Source organism: Mustela nigripes, chromosome 10, assembly GCF_022355385.1.
Source record: "Mustela nigripes isolate SB6536 chromosome 10, MUSNIG.SB6536, whole genome shotgun sequence".
Lineage (NCBI taxonomy): Eukaryota > Metazoa > Chordata > Mammalia > Carnivora > Mustelidae > Mustela > Mustela nigripes.
The window spans coordinates 15,919,549-15,940,415 of NC_081566.1; the positions used below are offsets into that span (position 1 = coordinate 15,919,549).

The following is a 20,867-nucleotide window of genomic DNA, read 5'->3' on the forward strand; positions in this document are numbered from 1 at the left end:
TGACTCCAAAATCATGACCTGAGCCAAAACTAAGAGTCAGACGCTTAACCAACTGAGCCATCCCAGGTGCTCCTACGTGGTATATTTAAAAAAAGAGAGAGAGAATCAGAAGCTCAGCAGCTAAGGACAAAAGAGAATCAGTCAATTCAAGACAGTAATTTAGATATAAATGCCATCATGACTAACATATGGCAGTCAGGGCCCAATAAATACATATTATCTTTCTTCTATTTTTAAACACTTTTTTTTTTTTTAAGATTTTATTTATTTGAAAGAGAGAACAAGACAGCAAGAGCAGAAGCACAAGCAGGGGGTGTGGGAGAGGGAGAAGCAGACTTCCTGCCGAGAGAAGGGAGTCCTGTGTGGGGCTCCATCCCAGGACTCTGGGATCATGACCTGGGCCGAAGGCAGATACTTAATAGACTGAGCCACCCAGGCCCACCTGCTTTTGGTGTCATTTTAGGCTCTAGGGATAACAAGCAGGTACCCTGGCCCTCAAACGATTTATAATTCTGCTGTAGAGACAACATAAAAAACATACACAACAAAAATAATTGGTAACATTTATTGAGTGCCTTGTTTATGCCAACAGCATCCAAAGCACTTTATGTATTAATTCATTTAATCTTCACAACAGTCTTATGAGGTCTGGACCATTAATATTCTTACTATTTTACAGACAAGGAAACTGACAAACACAGAGCTTAAGAACCTTCCCCCAAAATACAACTAGTAAAGGCAGAGTCAGGATTGGAACACAATCTGACTGTGTGACCCAAGCTTTTACCCATGCCACAAAAAAAAAAACAAAAAACAAAAAACAAAAACAAAAAACGAAACAAAAAATGCCTATTGTAAACATAGTATAAAGAGCCTGGTGTCTAGTTCTGAACTGTGACTCTGGATCCTATGACCTGGCTCAACCTACACGTAATCTTTTTTTTTTTTTTTTTTTAAGATTTTGTTTATTTATTTGACAGAGAGAAATCACAAGTAGATGGAGAGGCAGGCAGAGAGAGAGAGAGAGGGAAGCAGGCTCCCTGCCGAGCAGAGAGCCCGATGTGGGACTCGATCCCAGGACCCTGAGATCATGACCTGAGCCGAAGGCAGCGGCTTAACCCTCTGAGCCACCCAGGTGCCCCACCTACACGTAATCTTAAAAGTTTTCTCAAACTGCTTATTTTGGTGCTGCGGAAAGTCTCAGGTGATGTAGTAAATCACACAGCAATTACACCTCCTACAATGACTGTAAACGAGCCTGAGAAATGTGATAAGGATTTGCTTGGGGTCCTCCATCCCTGTAGACTTGTCTTTACACCTAAGACATACGGCTGGACTCAGATACAGACTCCACCTCAGTTATCTTTCCTGAAAGGTACAGGTCCTTCGGTCCTTCATTGGAAGGGACTTAAGAAGTTTCCAGTAATTCAGCATCAAACTCTAACAATTGGCTTTAATCCCTCTTTCTGCCTCATTCTCCTGTACCTTTTCTAGTTCTAAAGACTTACTACGCGCCCCAGGATTGGCATGCATTATCCCATTTCAAACCCCAGAGTAGGAGGTAGGTATTACTGCACTACCTATGTGGCAGATAAAGTAACTGGAGAGAGAGAGAGGTTAAAATGCCCAAAGTCATCTAACAGTACTAGAATTTGAAAATACACACAGGTCAGATGGCTGCAAGACCATTATTTTTCCTATATAATAAGCAGTTTTCAAGCTGTGTTCTCAGGACTTCGCAGACAATCCAGGGCCATCGGGGAAGACTGAAGAAAACAGAAGGGGTATGGTTCATCTCACTCTTACAGATAAGTGTAACCTGCTGTTTGCCACACATTCTTTGGATTCCATGGAATTCTTTTATGCCTCCCTGCTTGCGTGGGCTTCTTTCTCCTCCTATCACTTAAGAGATAATCTTAACTCAGTTACCCCCAATGCAGGAGAGCCTCCTCTTTAGTAAGGTTACTTCCTTCCCAGGTTACCCCAGCACATGTCTCTGAATATTCCACTCCCAGGTCTGCCATAAAATAACTGGAAGTGGTTTTAACAGTCATTTTAAAAATGGCCACCAATACATGTAAGTAATAGTATCAATTCTGCCACAGTATGAAGATGATTAATATGGCTCACATAATCTAAAATAGCAGATAACCTTCTACAACATTTGTTTTGAGACTTAATTTTAGGAATGTATTTATACTTTATAATTCACTATCTGGAACCATGAATTGGAACATTGTGGAGTATTTTAAGCCAAGTAAAGTCATACTAAGAAGACCAAAGCGGAAGAGCTACAAAGTCCCCTGGATTTTCTGCTTTGCTCCATTTTATGAACTCTGCCACATTGTTATTTCTGAGAGCTGACTGTGTAACAGGTTATGCGATGATACAATCATGTCTGAAGGTATTCTTAAAGTAATTTCTAATATTTTTGACTCCTTTCTCCCGTCCATATACTCACAAAGCTCAGAATGACACCACAAGAACTACAGCAGTCCTGATTATTTTAATGAGAAACATGTGACTAATAATCTGAACTAGCACAGTCACCTACCGGCAGTCCTCCAGGAAACCTCTTTATGTGGTAGCAGCAAAGTACAAGAACTATCAACACCTTGTGGTATTAGGAGTACTCAGTTCCCATCCTTTGAAGCCAGATAACTAAACACCATGGAGGTGCTACTGTTGTACTTCTCGAAGTAGCCATAGAGCACCTGGGTAAGAATCTCCTGCACCACTACTTAGAAATGAAGATTCCAGGACCCTGTGAGCAACCTAAAGAATCAAAATTTCTCTAAGATCAAGAAATTTACATGTTTTGACAAACTCATCCAGGTACTGATTTGGAAATCAACAGGACAAATCCGTCTACTTTTTCTTAACTATTTAAAGGAAAGACTGGTTAAAACAATCTTTGGTTAAAACATTTTGCCGAGGGGCACCTGGGTGGCTCAATGGGTTAAGCCTCTGCCTTTAGCTCAGGTCATAATTTCAGGGTCTTGGGATCGAGCCCCGCATCAGGCTCTCTGCTCAGTGGGGAGCCTGCCTCCCCACCCCCCCCCCCGGCCTACTTGTGACCTGTCAAATAAATAAAAATCTTAAAAAAACAAAAAAACATTTTGCTGATACTTAAAACTGCACGCATGTAGAGTGTTTTGGTCAGTATGTGTTTGAAAAAAACGTAGGGACCAATAATATTGGTCAAAAGCATTACCTCTAAGTAAATTTTCACTTTTTACAAAGAGCTTTAGTACCGTAAAGGAGTTCTTAACCAAGGGTTAATGATAAACTAACTCGTCTTCACTCAATTTAGCAGTCCACACAGTTTATTCCGCAGTAACAGGAGAGAACGTCCATTGCAACAGACATAAGGCAGATACAGGGTAGATCTCTGGGATACATCCTTTATACAGATGAACAAATAACTTTGGGTTTCACAACATGTGGCAGGCATGATTTGTTGCATACCAACAGCCATTCATTCCTCCCTTCTCCCTTCCTTAAAGGGCCATGGTTTTATTAGGGGAGACTATGTGCCCTACCCACCCAAGCACTGCTAACCCCATTCCCCTTTGCCAGGTTCCCCCGGCTTATGAACCAGTACTTTCTAATGACACATAAGAAGAAATCTGTGAGGGACTTTTAAGATTTTTTTCCCAAATAAAAGACACAGACTTGAAAGGCAAAAGCTTTTGCTTCCTACTTCCAGCCTTTGGGAATGAAATGTCTGAATAGCAACAGCCACACTTAGGCTCACCCAGGAAACAACTATAAGGACAAAAAAGCCACCATGATAAGGATCCCAGTGGCGAAGAACAGAGCGAGCCTGGGACCTTAGAACATTGTTGAGCTGCTACACAAGCAACGGGTTATCTAGGATCTTGGGCGGAATTTAAAAATTGTTCAGTGGCCTCTGAGATGTTTTCAACAGAAATTCTAAGTTTTCTCCTGTACTCAAGGTTCCATGATTCTCATCAAGTGAAGGCCAGCATGTGGTCAATGTCCAGCAAGACATTCTTAGTTCTCAGAAAAACGCTTCCTTTAGACTGTTCCTCTTGTCTGTGGAGTCAAGCTTGATAACCCCTTGCCACTTATCTCATAGCACAAATACTTTTCCATTTCCAGGGGAGTACACTCACCACTAAAACAGGACAGCCTTTGCTTATGTGGTGTCAAGTAAGTAAAGACAGTGGCATTTCTGCATGTTTTTGTGTATCTTATGTAGGTATTACCACTGGTTAATGTACAAGAGGTGGAATTTAGAACAATGCAGCTTCTAATCAAAGTATCTAGCTGTTTTATTGGAATCCTCTATAATCCAGCTTCAAAGTTGCTTTCCCACAAAAGTTACCACTAAAAGTATCATTACGGTACACACAGTACAGGGCCTCTCCTCCAAGACTATCCTGTCATATATCCATAGTAAGGCTGTGGAGCTTTTTAGGATGGGGAAGCTAATTCCAAAACATGGGGAACATAGATTAGACTGGTTCTAGATGAACAGCCCAACTGGAATACTGATTAAATTCATGCTGAACAAAGTATGTGTAGACAATGAGAATAGATCCAACAATTTAAGCAGTTCCCCAAGGTAGTGACAGTTTAGATCAGACTTAGAAAGGAGACATTTTTCCCATTCTTCCTTGGGCTACTAGTACAAACTCTAGAGTCTCCATGATTTTGACTGCTTAAGAAGTTACTTGTTTTGGCCAAGTTTTTTGTTCAAGGTTTTGTCCGTTCTGGTCAAGATTAACTGCAATGCAGGGTTAAAGCCAGCTACTCTAGAGTCATGTATCCTTTTTCTAACCAGTGGAGGACCCAGAAGAAACGGGTGGCAAGCTTTTTCAAAGGTCCATCTGGTAAGATTTTGGGGAGCCCACTCAAGTGGGAAAGACCAAGGCAGAACAAGGCTTCTATTAGCAGGATTATCAGGGTAACATTCAGGGCAATAATCAGCTCTGTTAATGCGGTCTAAGAACACCTGGTAACATTCATTTTCAACAAGTTCAGTTTGGTACAACCAGTGGCCTAGTTCTAAACTAGGGAACCACTGTTGTCCACAGTCTGGGCAATGTGAATTATCTGAGAACATCTGGGCCTAGAGAGGTAACACAGAAACCAACGTAACAGTAAAAGGCAACAATGACAAAGAGAGATACCCAAATAACCAGTCCTAGTACAGGTCTGGTTGAGCAATTTCTCAGTCCAACCAACGATACTTGGCGACCAGAGTTAAATTTGGCTTGCACCTCCGTGCAATTCTTCAAGATTTCGTTGTCTATTTTTCACTCAACTGCAACTCAGTCTCTGAACTCACGGGCCGATCCGTCTACAGTGTGATCAGTCACTTACTAGCTGCACAGATTCAGAATAGCTCCTTCAAATCCCAGTTTCTCGAGAAAAGACAGGGCTCTAGTCTAAATTGGTTATTTTTTCTTGTGTGTTATCAGCTGGTGGTGTCATGCAGAGGCACTTGGCTTACTCTGCTTTGCTGGTAAGTTATTATATCTGCTTGGTGAAACAGAGCAGCTGACAGGTCCAATGGGTCTTTTGTGGGCGCTGGCACTTGCCGTTGTAATACACGTACCCAAGTCTTAAGGCCTTGGCACTTTACAGCGATGTAGGGGGGTCAGGAAAACCTGGTAGAGTCCTCTTGAATGTGGATCCAATGGAGTCTTTCTTGGGAAGACCTTAATCAGGACCCAGTCACAGAGAAGTAGCTGATGCTGAGTTGGTTGAAGCCTCTGGGAATGCTTCACATACCTGTAAATGATAAAACTTCAGACGACTCATATGGGCTTTGAGTTGCTCATATTATTATTAGAAACATGCATTTGGAAATCAATTGGACCAGTCAAGGTGGATGAAAATTGTCTTGTGGGTCTTTTTATGACAATTTCATAGGGGTTCACAACAATTTATCCATTGGCAGTTAATCTTATGCTTATTTTGGGCACTAGGAACGGTTTTTTGGTTCACTTAGGATTCATACTAGATTGGGTGGCTCAGTCAGTCGGTTAAGCATCTGACTTCAGCTTACGTCATGATCTCAGAGTCCTGGGATTGAGCCCCAGGTGGGGTTCCCTGCATCTCCCTCTCCCTGCTCACGTAAGCACTCACACTCTCTAAGCCTCTCTCTGTCAAATAAATAAAATCTTTTAAAAAACTTCTGTACTAGCTTAAAATTTTTAGGACTGTATTTCTTCTAAGTCCTTCTGCACTCCAGTAATCGTAAAAGTCTGTATAATCACATTTTATCTAGTAAAACTTTGAGATTTCTCGTGTATCTTTTTTGTGAAATGGGTACCATATATGGTATTCCTGTAATGTGTGGACTAACATTAACAATGGTGACAGCTTTTCTATAATGTACTTTAATCCATCCAGGAAAATGCTTACAAAATCATCAGGAAATATTTTTAATAGCTAACTGTAGGAAGTTGGGAGGAAATCTTTCTGAAGGCTAAAAAAGAAACCAAGAGGGGTATGTCTCATTACCCTTATCTATCTTCATTATATATTTAAGAAAGAAAGTAAGGTATAATCTTGAGCAGTAGTTCTGAGCAATTTTTGGAAAATATTTAGAAAATCAGTTGGAATTTGGAGGTGCTATCATCATTTTTATACTCCTTCATGACACTTAATATAACAAGTAAAAAAAGGTGGGGTTCTAGATGCATGAACAACTACATAGCCACCTCGGGAATGCTATAGATCAGAAAATGACATAAACCTTGCTTTTCTCCAGTGCTCTTTCTTGTGAATTCTGAGGCTTGATCCTGTGAAAGCATGCAGAGACACTGGGGAAGGCATAAGTGCTAAAACTGTATAAAGATTTGGCCTGAAAAGCAGCAGTTGTGACAGCCTTAGTTGTGGTCAAAGCATTTTCCTTGCAGACCTTCAATAGTAGCTGTGACTGTCAGATTTTAAAATGAAAAAGTTTAAAAGGCAACCAAAGAGCCTCTGACAGTGCTGCAACACAGAGCTCCTATTCTGATGAGAGCCCAGGCTGAGGTGAGGCAGTCAGTGAAGGTACAGGAAGTATTTTCTGAGGTGAGATAACAATGCACGGGTGTGGGCCACCAACTCAGCTCCTCAGGCAAAGTGAACAGAAGGTGTGGCAGGGTTCCTGACTCCATACCTTTGTTAGTGACAATACGGGGCATAAAAGATTTCCCGAGGGCCTACTGACAAGAGCCACCACAGTAGAAGTTTCAGTTGCTGAATTGGGAAATCTTCCATGTTTAGTACCTGGCACAGACAGATGATGAATAAAACCCACACAACCCTGGGGTTCAACATAAAAGTTAGTAGTAAAGTTATATGGCTAAGTCTAACGTTGAAAAGATAAAGAATTTTGGGTTTTTTGAGTGAAAAGGGGATATGCAATTGAAATCACAACAAGATACTATTTCACATCCACCAGACTGGCAAAAATTAACAAGGCTGACAACTGGGGCTGTGTATACTCTAGGCACAACCACCCTCAGGATTCCACATCTCCACTGGCAGTGGCAGAAGGGAGTCCTAAAGCTCCAAATACTCAGAATAAACCCACCTTTCCCCCAACTTTTATCTCTCCAACTTCAACAGTCAACAAAGCATTAGAGCTCCAAATACTCCTCAATTAAGAGAATTCTAGTGTTCCTACGTTTCAGACGAGACAGCCCCTAAAAACCACGATGGGCAAGTGTCAAAAGGGGACCCCAAACCACTAAGCTCACATTAAGATTACTTGCCGCCCGCCTCCTTGCTCACTCTTAGCCTTACCACTACCGGATGAGTGAAGAGGCCTCTTGAAAATGGTCCCCGCGTCATCCTCAAACCCCACCCCACGCCCGCTCACAGCTTCACTCCCCCTGATGGCCGACGACCGATCTCATCATACCGTATCTCTGTTTATACTGACCACTAAGCGAAGCCCAGGGCTTCCTGGTTGTACCTCATCCCCTTAATCTCTAATCCCCATATACGGCCAAGAGCAGCCAAGGTAACATCCCCTTTTCCTTGCCTTATGTTTTCCATTTTGATATATTAAATATTTCAGCTCTTTGTTTCTACGAAAATATACACTCCTTGAGAATAGCGCTTTTTGCCTTTATTTACTGTTGTACATGACCAATAAACATAGAAAGAACAAAAAATCGAATGTGAATCCTTATACCATAGAAGCATAAATTAGTACAACCATTTCTGGAATTAATTTGGCATTATCTAGTACAACTGAACATATACGTGCTTCCTGTAACTCAGTAATTCCACTCAAGTATATACCCTAGAAAATTTGCACATCTGTGCTTAAACATGTGAATGAAAATATTCATGGTAGTACTACGTGCAGTAACAAAACAGGCAAAATGGCCATGAACACTAAAATGGATAAATAAATCGAGGCACAGGCATACGGCATTTCATTGCACTTTCCTTTACTGTGCTTTCTAGATACTGTATTTTCAAAACATGAAGGTTTGTGGCAACCCTGCATCACCAAGTCTGTCTGCACCATTTCTCCAACAGTATTTGCTTGCTTTGTATCTCTGTGTTACATTTTGGAAATTCTCACAGTATTTCAAACTTTGCCATTATTAATTATATTTGCTACGGTAATCTATGATCAGTGATCTTTGATGTTATGACTGTTACTGTTTTAGGGTATCTGAGACCATACCCATAGAAGACTGTGAACTTAATAAACGTCTTGTGTTTTAACTCACTAACTTGCTCCCCTGACTCACTGTTCCCCCATCTCTCCCCCTCTCCTCGGACCTCCCTATTCAGAGACACAACAGTACTGAAATTAGGCCAATTAATAACACTACAATGGGCCCTAAATGTTCAAGTCAGAGAAAGAGCTGCATGCCTCTCACTTTAAATCAAAAGCTAGAAATGATTACACTTAGTGTGAAAAGCATGTCCAAAGCTGATAGGCTGAAAAATAAGGCCTATTGCCCCAAACAGCTGAGCTGTGAATGTGAAGGGAAAATTCTTGAGGGAAATTAAAAGGGCTGCTCCAGTGAACACACACATGATAACAAAGTGAAACAGCCTTCTTGCTGATATAGGGAAAGTTTAAATGGTTTGGTTTGAAGATCACACCAGCCACAACATTCCCCTAAGCCTAAACCTAATCCAGAGCAAAATCCTCTCTTGAATCCTACGCAGTCTGAGAGACGGGAGCAAGCATAGCAGAAAGCAGAAGTCTGAAGCCAGCAGAGGTTGGTTCATGAGGTTTAAAGAAAAGAAGCGGTCTCCGTAACATAGCAACAGTGCAAGGTAACACAGCAGGTGCTGAAGGAGAAGCTGCACATGGTCTGGAAGATCTAGCTAACTTACTGAATGAAGGTGGTTAAACTAACAGCAGATTTGCAATGTAGATTAAAGCAGCCTTCTACTAGAATAAGATGCGATCTGGGACCTTCAGAGCTAGACCGAAGAAATCAATGCCTGTCTTTAAAGGACAGGCGACTCTAGTTAGAAGCTAATGCAAAGGCGACTTTTAAGTTGAAGCAGCCACTGCTCATTCCAAAAATCCTAAGGCCCTTACTAATGATGCTATATCTACTCCGCCTGTGCTCTAGAAATGGAAAACAAAGCCTGAATGACAGCACATCTGTTTACAACATAGTTTACTGAATATTTTAAACCCACTGTTGAGGTCTACTGCTCAGAAAGAGATTTCTTTCAAAATACTCCTGCTCCTTTAACAACGCACCTGGTCACCCAAGGGCTCTGAGGGAGGTGTACAAGGAGATTAATGTTGCTTTTGTGCCTTCTAACACAATGTCCATTCTGCAGCCCACGAATCAAGGAGTAACTTAGACTTTCAAGTCTTACTACTTCTGAAATACGGCCATGGCTGCCACTGGAGAAGGATTCCTTTCATGGATCTGGGCAAAGTAAACTGAAAACTTTCAGGAAATGATTCACCATTTTAGATGCCATTAAAAATATTCCTGATTCACCGGAAAGGGCCAAAATCAACATTAATAGGATGCTGGTAGAAACAGATTCCAATCCTTATAGATGACTGAGGGGTTCAAAACGTCAGTCGGAGGAAGTAACTGCAGATACGATGGAAATTGCAAGAGAACTAGAATTAGGAGTCAAACTGAAGAGGTGAGTGAATTGCTTTCATTTCAATGGATGTGAAGTTGATTCTTATGGATGAGCAAAGAAAGCAGTTTCCTGAGATGGTATCTATTCTTGAAGATGCTGTGAAGACTGTTGAAATGACAACAAAAAAGTTAGAGTATTACATAACTTCGTTGATAAAGCAGTGGCCAGATTTAAGAGGATTGAGTCCAGTTTTAAAGAAGTTCTACTGTGGGTAAAGAAGTTCTACTGTGGGAAAGTGCTGTCAAACAGAATCACACGCCATATGGAAATCATTCATAAAAGGAAGACCCAACTGATGCCCCAAACTTCACTGTTGTTTTATTTTAGGAAATTGCCACAGCCGCCCCCCCAGCCTTCAGCAACCATCACCCTGGACAGTCAGTAGCTATCAACATTAAGCTAAGACCCTCCACTCATTAAAAGCTCAAGTAACGGTCAGCATTTTTTTAGCAATAAATTATTTTTTAAATTAAGGTATATACATTTTTAGAAAACACAATGCTACTGCACAATTAACGTACTACAGTACAGCGTAAACAGAATTTTTAGGTACTTTGACTTGACTCCCTTTACTGAGATACTTGCTTTACTGCAGTGATGAGGACAAAAAACCCTCATTATGGCTACACAGTGGAATACTGTACATACAGACACAGATGAAACTCAAGAATATTAAGCTAAAAAAGTTAAAAGTAGCGGAACACCCCACCCACCCACCCATACGCTTACACAGCTCGCATTTACATTAAATTTCAATGTATTATCTAGGAATATTCAATAAAACTATAAAAGAATGAACGATAAGCAAAGGACAACCATTACCTTTGATGGGAGAGGAAAGGGGATAGGGCTGGGGAGGGCATATTAAAAGCATTTCAAAGATAATAATTTCGGGGGATGGGCAGATGGTGTAACTGGGTGATGGACATTAAGAAGGGCACGTGATACAATGAGCACTGGGTGTTAGATGAGACTGATGAATCAGTAAACTCCACCTCTGAAACTCATAATACACTGTATGTTAGTTAACTGAATTTTTTAATTTTTTTAAATTTTTAAAAAAGATTAATTTTTTTTTTAACTCAGTGGAGGTACGAGGTTCATTGTATCACAAGTTGTAATGGCTTACAGAATCTCTATTCAGTATGTTATAATTTTAAAAAACTACTAGTAGAGTGGAAATAGCAATGGGCTAGAAAGAGAGATTTAGCAAAACCAGAATTCCATATTGTGGACAAGGAAGAGCAGCAGTAGTTACTTTGCCCAGAGGGTAAGATAAAAAGGATAAAAGCCTACAGAAGGATACAGATGTGGGCACCTGGGTGGCTTAGTCTGTTAAACATCTGCCTTCAGCTCAGGTCATGATCCCAAGGTCCTGGGATGGAGCCTGCTTCTACCTCCCTCTGCCACCCCCTCCTGGTTGTGTTCCCTCCCTCCCTCAAATAATTTTTTTTTTTATAGGAAGGATACAGATCATCATTTTTCTCATAAAATTGTAAGCAACTACCTCTTCATAGAAATAAAAGAAGCCTACCTGGTGCTGGTGTGGAAAAGAAAGCTCATCTAAGCAAATTCCCATAAAGGCATGCATCTGTGTGCAAGAATTTTCACATGGTGCCTTTGTGCTAAATTAGAAAAAAGAACTCTTCTTCCAAGTAAGCTGTAGCCCAGAGAACCTCACGTAGCCCGGTATTCCACAGTAATCCTTTGTCAGTGAGATAATAAGGCTGACTAACAATAACTAACACCAAGTACCACTACCCATTCTAAGCACTTTCCATATATTATCTCATGTAATCCTTACAATAATCAATTTTATAGTTAAGGAAACAGAGGTTGAGCAACTTGCAAAGGTCACAGGTCACTGCAGAGAAATCAGTATCTGAATCCACGCAGACTGGTTCCAGAGCCTGTATATCTTAAATACCAAACATAGTACCTTTTTTTTTAATTACATAAATGATGTTTATTTGATTTTTTAAAAATTAACATATAATGTATTATTTGCTTCAGGGGTACAGGTCTATGAATCATCAGTCTTACACAATTCATAGCACATACCCTCCCCAGTGTCCATCACCCAGCCACCCTATCCCTGCCCCCAACGCCCCCGCAACCTTCAGTTTGTTTCCTGAGATTAAGATTCTCTTAAGGTTTGTCTCCCTCCCGGGTCCCATCTTCTTTCATTTTTTTCCCTCCCTTCCCCCCATGACCTTTTTGAAGCAGAAACAGTTAAGCTTTAAAAAACCCCTTCATAGGGCGCCTGGGTGGCTCAGTGGGTTAAGCCGCTGCCTTCGGCTCAGGTCATGATCTCAGGGTCCTGGGATCGAGTCCCGCATCTGGCTCTCTGCTCAGCAGGGAGCCTGCTTCCCTCTCTCTCTCTCTCTCTGCCTGCCTCTCCATCTACTTGTGATTTCTCTCTGTCAAATAAATAAATAAAATCTTTAAAAAAAAATAAAAATAAAATTTTAATTAAAAAAAAAAAAAAAAAAAAACCTTCACAAACTGTTTGCTACTCTTCAATGGTGCGGATGGAGAAAATCACCTACCACAATTTTCCGTTTCCAGACAAAAAGATCTAGGATAGGTTTAGGGAGTCCTGAATCCCGTGAAATTACATCAGGATTTTTTATGTACACTTGTGCTTTTTTTCTGGAAAGAGAACAGATACTTTTAAACTCCCCAAAACCATTAGGTTGTTAATGGTTCCTAATCATTTTACTACCAAATGTAATTTGTATTCCAGCACATCCCTCCTCAGATCTCATTTTGGAAGGATGTTTAAACAATGAGCATTCTTCCAATAATTTCATTTTCTCATTTTTTTAATTAATCAGATGTCTGCCAATGTCAATCTGCCAATCAAAACTTCAAAGAAGATAATTATTGTTACTAGCCCTAGTTTAGAAATTTTCAGTATTTTAAATTGCAGATAAATATTCAAAATGCCTCTATCATAAAGTTGCAAAGAGTTACATATTCTGGGTTTGTTTCCTTCCTCAACATGTTATTAGCTTATGTTAAAAGGAGTTCATTTAAAGTAAATATATGATTACTACTTGGCTTGTAGAAATGCTGAAAATACCTTGACAACCACCATTTCTCTACTGATTAAACATAATTGTTTAAGTTACCGAGGGAACTAACCATGTAGTTGGCTCAACACCAACTACTATGGATATATAAAGAAAACTCTTACAGGACTTCCAGATGTCCAGGGAATCCAGATTGGAAACAATGCTTTGGGTAAAGGTTAAAAGTCTTCAGATGGATATTAAAAGACTGTACGTAGAGTTCATAGGAAATTCTGGAAGACCCACAGAAGCAGAAAGGTTTTCAAACCTTTTAACCAGCAACAGTGGGTAAAAACCAAAGTTTAAAGAGTTTCTCTACTACACAAATGCTATACAAGAGGAAAACAAAAAGCAGGTTTTTCTGTGTGTAAGGACTACAATAAAGTTAAGATCGATTCTTCGTGAAACTTTGGAGACAATTTAGAAAATAGCACTTTAACTGCAAAATGAAAATGCTATTCTAACCCACTGAAATCTGTATCTACTAATAACGGCACCTTAATACACATTAAATATTTATCTTCCCTAAATATTCTATTTCATTCTTTGTTATTTCCTGAATGGCTGTTAGTAAGCAAGCTCAAATCTGCCTTTGTCAGACAAAAATTCTCTTGTTCTTTTTATGGTAGGATAATGTAAGTCTCAGACTGAGTCAGGATTGGGGTGACTTCTCCAGGCAAACATATTCCTTAGAATTCAGCCTCCACTAACTCTTTATATAATATGTAAAATCAGAAGACAAATATACAGAAAAAATATAAAAATAGAAATTAAACCATGAGTTCCCATTTTTGGAGTATTACATTCTAAGGTTAACCAATTTAAAAAAAATACCTCTTTTTTATATGAGACAATTTCTCTGATAAGTTTCATACACAAATCCAAACCATTCAAGTTTCCTATTTTGTAAGTAATTTGGAATTTATAGGCAGGAGATTAAGGAGTATGGGGATAAACAGGAATATTCTTTTTAAATTCTCATAATCTAAAATAATTGTGTTAAATATATCATGAAAATAAATGCTCCTTAGAAAGTCTTCAGACTGTTTTGTGAGAAACTGTTTCTAATTTGGCAGAGCTGGAATCAGTGAGAAAAGACCTATGGATGTCAATCTTCAGCACAACTTACCACATACACTGTTCCCTGTTATGAAGAACACATGAGCCAAACAAACAAACAAAAAAACGATCCTAAGTTAGAAAACAGCTGCCTCTCACTCCAGTAACTGACAGACAAAAACAGGTTTAAGTGGCCTGCAAGCATACCCTAAAACAGAACAGCTGCTTTAGACGTTTATGCGTACATTTCAATTGACCCTGCCGTAATGGCCCAAAAGTTATGGTTCAAATTCAAACACCAACAGTAAAATCTTTAAGGTTAATACACAACTTCCAATAGTGGGACCTAGGGCCAAGTTCGGGTATTTCTATTCTTATACGTATGCTATTTGTGTCTGTGTTTAAAACTAAATTTCTAAGTCTTGCCCACTCCTCTGGACCATATTTATTGTCATAATATGCCAGTATTATTCTCTATCTCGTAAAAAAACTAAAATCTTAAATAAAAAAACCAAGAAACTAACATTGATACAAGTCAGTTAACTAAACTACAGACTTTTCAAATTTCACCAGTTTCTCCACTGATGTCCTTTCTCTGTTCCAGATCCTATCTGGGATCTCAAATCACATTTAGTTGTTAATTCTCCTGAATCTCTAAACTGTGACAGTCTCTTAGTCTTTACAGTTTCTTTTGTCTTTTGTGAACTTACTTAGTCTTTGGGACCTTGATACTTCTGAAAAGTAACTGTCACTTATTTTGTAGAATGATCCTCAATTTGGGTTTGTATAATGTTTTCTCATAACATTTCTCATGCATTTTTGGCAGCAGTATCACCAAAGAAATGATGTTGTATCCTTCTAACTGCATCATATCACTGAGTTCATGATGTCCATGTCCTGCTACTGGTGATGTTAACTTCTATCATTGGGTTAATATGGTATCTCCAATGCCAAGTTACTACTTTTCCTTTCCAGCTGTAATTATCTTGAGAGAGTTTTTCAGAACATTCAGATATCCTGATTTTCCTCAAACTTCCATCCACTCGCATTAAAAGTGAATTCTGTCTGTAGTAATTACTACAAGGGCACCTGGGTGGCTCAGTGGGTTAAGCCTCTGCCTTCGGCTTGGATAATGATCTCGGGATCCTGGGATGAGCGCCCACACTGGGCTCTCTGCTCAGTGGGGAGCCTGCTTCCTCCACTCTCTCTCTGCCTGCCTCTCTTCCTGCTTGTGATCTCTCTCTGTCAAATAAATCTTAAAAAAAAAAAAATTACTCCAGTGCTGTATGCCTGATGATTTTCTACTTCCTGCTTTTCATTCATTTTATTCACTGGACTTCTTCAGTTAAGAAAGAGTTGTCCCTTTTCCTGTTTGTTTACTCAACTATACCCATTCAACATGGATACTTAACTTCGTTCCCTGCCTTAAAATTCAATACTACCATTATTCATTTTGTTGCTCAAATTGTTCCAACTTTGGCCAATTTGAAGCTCCTTCAAGTTGGTTCCCATGTCCTTCCAACAAGCATCTACATTTTTTTTGAGCATTTCCTTAATTTCAAGCACAAGATGTTCCAGGCTCCCTGCTTCAGCCCTGGGATCAACAGTGTTTCAAAAAAAAAAATCCTCCGTCCTTTTAGCAAAAGATAGTGCTTAAACCAAAGTTTCACTGTCAAATCAACAATTTGGATAGCCACCACTATTTGTTTCCTTACTAAATTCATTAGCTGGGAATCATTAGCGTCATCTTGGAGCCTATTAGAAATGCAAATTCTTGGACCTGACCCCAGACCTACTTTAACCAGAATATTTGAGAGGCTGGTGCAGGCTATGTTTTAAGAGGTTTGCCAAAAGATTCTAATGCTTCACTATGAAGTTTGAAGTTTGAGAAACACTACTTTGGAGAAGATTTCTTTTAGTGTAGACCCTATGTTTAATAAACAAAGGAAAATTTACTCTTAGTAACTCACCTTGTATATAAATCATACTTTTACTGACACAGCTAATAAAACCATAGGTGAATGCTTCACTTGTTCAGACAGTCTACACTTCCCTACTCTTCACTATTTTCCTATAAAAAGTTTTTTAAAGTGGTTACAGTAATTACAGATACTGTTATACTTTTATACAAAGAAGTTTTAAGTCCGCCTCCGGGATCAATTCCTGCTTACATATACGACCTAACTTCCATACACTGAAGGTACGAAGATAAAGCCCTTGCAGCACTGTACTCTAAAGTCAGACTGCCTGGGCCTGCACAGTTGTTGGTGAACTCCTCTCTATGTTTTCTGTTTTCTTAACCACAAAAAGGAGTAACACTACCTAGAAAGAAGAGGAACTGAGGGTTAAAAAGATAATGTACCACACTTGCCAAAACTATTGTTTTGAACTTGGGCTAAAATAAAGTTCTGCTGTTTCTTCACTAGTAGATCAGAATAAAGGCAGACCCAGAGAGCTCTATCCATATAAAACTCTCAGAAGTTAACAAACCGATCTTTCAAATTTGACTTTTTGTAAAAAGGTTATTATATTTACATTACGTATACCTATGGTGAAGGGCTAAAGGAATATATTAAAAAAAAAAAAACCAAAAACAATTTGATCTGTTGAGGTAGTGGAATTATAGGTGAATTTTCTTCCTGTTTTGTTATCAAAATCATGGACCAACTCCCTTAGTGTTAGTAGCCCAATTAGTATTACCAGTTCCCATCTATTGAGTCCTTAAACTATCCTATTTAATACTCCAAATAACTCTATGAATCTCAATTTTGGAGATGAGGAAAAGAGCTCAGAGCAATACAGCAACCTGCCCAAGTCACACAGTGACAGAACAGGAATTCAAACTCAGCTCTGACTCCAAACTCAGTCATGATCAATGATGGGGACAATCATTCTTTATTCACAAAAAGCTTGAGGGGCGTCTGGGTGGCTCAGTGGGTTAAAGCCTCTGCCTTCTGCTCAGGTCATGATCCCAGGGTCTTGGGATCTAGCCCCACATCGGGCTCTCTGCTTAGCGGGAAGCCTGCTTCCCCCTCTCTCTGCCTACTTGTGATCTCTGTCTGTCAAGTAAATAAATAAAATCTTTAAAAAAAAAAAAAAAAGCTTGATTTGCTGTGCAAAACTTAAAAGTGTAGTCACTGTATGGACTTACGTCTTGTGGGACACAATAGTAGTCATAAGATGTAAAACACTAATGAGATTTTAACACAAATTCTATATGCAAAATGAGACAAGCAAACTTCCCGTCAGGAAATTCAAATGGAGCTTCAGAGAAAGGTGGAGTTCCACGGTATACAGTTTAAAATTATGTCTCAGGCAAAAATGAATTACATACAAGACACAGGACATTACTAAAATACTCCAAAATCCTCAAGTATTATTAGCTAAATTTGTAAGTTACTCTATTCATAAGTTACAGGAGCTCTCCGGCTAGTATTTTCTCTATGGTAGCAAGGAAGATACGTGAAATAGAACTTAAGTGAGTCACTCATGGTTATGTGATGAACCAGCAGTGAAACTGGTAATCAGGTTGTGGACTCTGCCTTAAACATAATAAAAAAATTACTGAGGAGAGGATCTCAAAGTTTCCGTATCAAGTACCAGTTTTTCAAACCGTTGTAATCCACAAAGGTGCTTCCAAGGGCATTTTTAGTTCTTCTACAATGAAGTTCCTTTTTTTCATTAAATGATTTTCCACTAGCCATGTATTGCTAATCATGTACTTAAAAAATAAAGCTAATAAATATGGGTAGATTCCATGGCCCTAAATATTTTCCCTGCCCCCCAACAGCCCCAATTCTTAAAAAAAAAAAAAAATAGGAACAAGTAAAGGGTTTCTCATACAGATCAAAAATAAAATGTTTTAAAACTCAGAGACAAGTAAAACTGAAACAAAAGCAGTATGTAGAATCAGATTAAGAAAACTCCATGTAGAAAGTCTAACAAGCCTGACTGGTAGAACACTATACAGTTTCCTGAAAGAAGAAAAAGGGGTAAACTTTCACAATGGGTATGAAATGCAACTGAGAAAAAATATGTATGTACATAAATAATATATAAACAAAATAATAAATGTAGGTTCTTACCAAAACTTCAAACTTAGCCTTTTTTTTTTTTTAGCACCATTAAGGCTAAAAAAGGTGGTGGTGGGGGGAGAGTACTGTTTTATAGGATAAAGATGACGACGAATAATGAGACCCTGTTAGGCATGCAGGTAAAGAGTGTAATCTCCATCTGCACTGGCCGATTTCCCGTTTATATTTTGAGACTTACAGGAATTCTACTTCTCGTCTCAAAGTCCAAACCAAACAATTATCCCCACCTTAATTTGTTTAATGTTCGTAAGATCTGATTTCTCTTTACTCCAAAACAAAAATATGCCCCCAAACTGCTCCGCTTAAGGTTTTTTGCAGTACGGGGTGGGGGTGGGGAGGGATTATTTCAGAAAAATCTCTCCAAAGGAGATATCAGATCAAATATTAGCACACGGAAAAGTTGTATGTACATTTTACTTACTTACAAATTCTAGCTGGGTCTTAAACTGTGAACTGTCAACGTCAGGGGAGCCCTTCGGGTGTTCTTTCCGCTCCACGACGCCGCCGGGCTGCACCCCTGCTCGGACACGGCCGATCAGAACGTCGTCCCAGCCCCGGTCCACGTGACACGACCTCCGTGGGGAGGGGAGGAGCCCGCGGAATGCTGGGACTGGTAGTCGGCCCGCCCCTCCTCCTTCTCAGGACGCGCCCCCCTTCCTCCATTCTCCTCCCACCCGCCAAAGCCCGGGCTAGAGGTGTGGCGAGTGCGCCCCACAGAGCCGCCCGGGACCAGCTCCCCTGCAATCCCACAGGAAGGCACCCATCTCTGCAAGACGAGCACAGACTCTAGCCCTTATAAATTTACAGGCTGGAACAACCCATGGCACCAACTCTGTGAGGAGCACTACCCAGTAATGGCAAGCACCAGGCAGACGTGACTTGGAACCTCTGCTAGGTGTGTGTCCGCAAACGAGAGCTTAATCCAAACCTCAGTTTGCTTGTGTCAAATGGGGGCAAGGCTCTTACATACATACCTCATAAGGTTATAGTGAGCAAACGTGCTAATTAACGAACGTAACGGTATTTGCTAAATGACAGTAGTAAATTTTTAAAAATAGCTATTATCTTGATTAATTATATAAATGTTAAGATTGAGAGACAGCAAGGAATTTACGCTAGAACACATGATCAGCCAGGGACAGCCAAGGAAGTCTAAAATTCCTGTTCCTGATCAACACCAATTCAAAACAACGCAAAAAAATCTTCCTTATTTTTTCCTCGTAACATTTCTGACCAAGACACTATTTTACTTACTTTGATTTTTATCTGACTCCCATAGAATATAAATTCCAACGCAGGGTTGGTTGTATTTTAGTCTAGTCTTTCACTGCTTTATCCCCAGAACCTAGAGCTAGGTTTGTCTAGTACAGAGCAGAAGCTCAAGTATTTATTTGGTTAATGATTCTTCATGTAGTGGTGATTTTGGGTGCCTTCATCTCTCATTCTTTCTGCTGAAATCACAGAAACACTGTGATTTGGGAACATTCCTAGATGCTGCAATTTCTAATTCAACAAAGAATAAGTATTATATCCCACTTACTTTAACTTTTTTAAATTTCAGTATAACATTTCCAGCTAGACACTTTCATTTGTATTGTCTTTAAAATATTTTTCCTTTTACTTGTGAGAATGGGGAATGAATGGAGTAAGCTACTATTTCTTTACTTTACTTTCTGAATATTTTAAATCTTTAACTTGTAACAATGTTGCTTTTTTAAGATACAAAGTTCTTTCCCTACTGACCAGAAATGTGATTATGCACAAAGAACTGATAGATGCTTTCTCAGTAAATAACTGGATTTCTGCTTACCCTAAACAAAAAACTCTGGTACAAAAATTATATTATTTTAAAATGTTTCTTTTAGAACAGCTGCTTTAGAAATCCAGTGTCAACAACACTAGACTTCTAGACCTAGGCATGAGAGCTAGGTATATAAATAGATGCCAGTCATTTAATCTGAATTTTAATTTTTTGTGTATGTCTTTCTCCAAATAAATGGCAAATTCCCTAAGGATAGAGAATACACATTAATTTAACCCATACATTTACCAAACGTCTATTCTGTGACAATATGGATGTTTGATAAATATGTAAATTAAATTCTTTGTTAGAATCATTTCTTCTCTTACCTGTCTTTTCCTGTGATCCACTGAATTCCTCTATATATCTCAATATATTCCTCTATATTTTCCTGTGATCTCACTGAAGTAACTGTCTAACCTCCAGAGCTCAGGTTCCATCTTGGGATCAGTGACCCAGCAAATCCCTTACACTATTGGCTATGAATCTACTGCCTCTAATGTCACCTCTTATGGGCCAGCCTTGTAGTTTGGAAAATATCTACAGCAGCAAATCTGGTTTGACAAGAGCTTAGCTCTACCTCACAGTGACGAAAGCTGGTATTTGTAAGGTTGCTAGGTGTGGGAGACAGGTATGGCAGAGCTAGGAATATGTATGTTACGTAAACAAAAGAGAGAAAATCCTAAGCAAATATATGTGTTATCATCAAAGTTACCATACCTG

At 39.4% G+C, this 20,867-nt stretch overlaps 2 protein-coding genes across 5 annotated transcripts in view; both read right to left on the reverse strand.

The window, feature by feature from the left end:
- The window catches only part of LOC132025429 (torsin-1A-interacting protein 2-like), a 40,767-nt gene that overhangs the window by 17,136 nt on the left and 2,764 nt on the right, over positions 1-20,867 (reverse strand). Inside the window, exon 1 of one of the 4 annotated variants that reach the window (XM_059412701.1) lies at positions 18,769-18,859. The exons of 1 other annotated variant lie outside the window; for it this stretch is intronic. The gene's annotated coding sequence lies outside the window, so the exon portion shown is untranslated. Of the gene's footprint in view, positions 1-5,587; positions 5,679-18,764; positions 18,860-20,867 lie in introns of those variants that run through there. 2 more of the 4 variants (XM_059412702.1, XM_059412700.1) reach the window with 2 other exon arrangements.
- On the reverse strand, positions 552-5,593 carry LOC132025430 (torsin-1A-interacting protein 2). The gene has a single exon (XM_059412704.1). It carries the CDS (start codon positions 5,090-5,092, stop codon positions 4,697-4,699), a length of 396 nt encoding a protein of 131 aa, XP_059268687.1. The 5' UTR covers positions 5,093-5,593; the 3' UTR covers positions 552-4,696.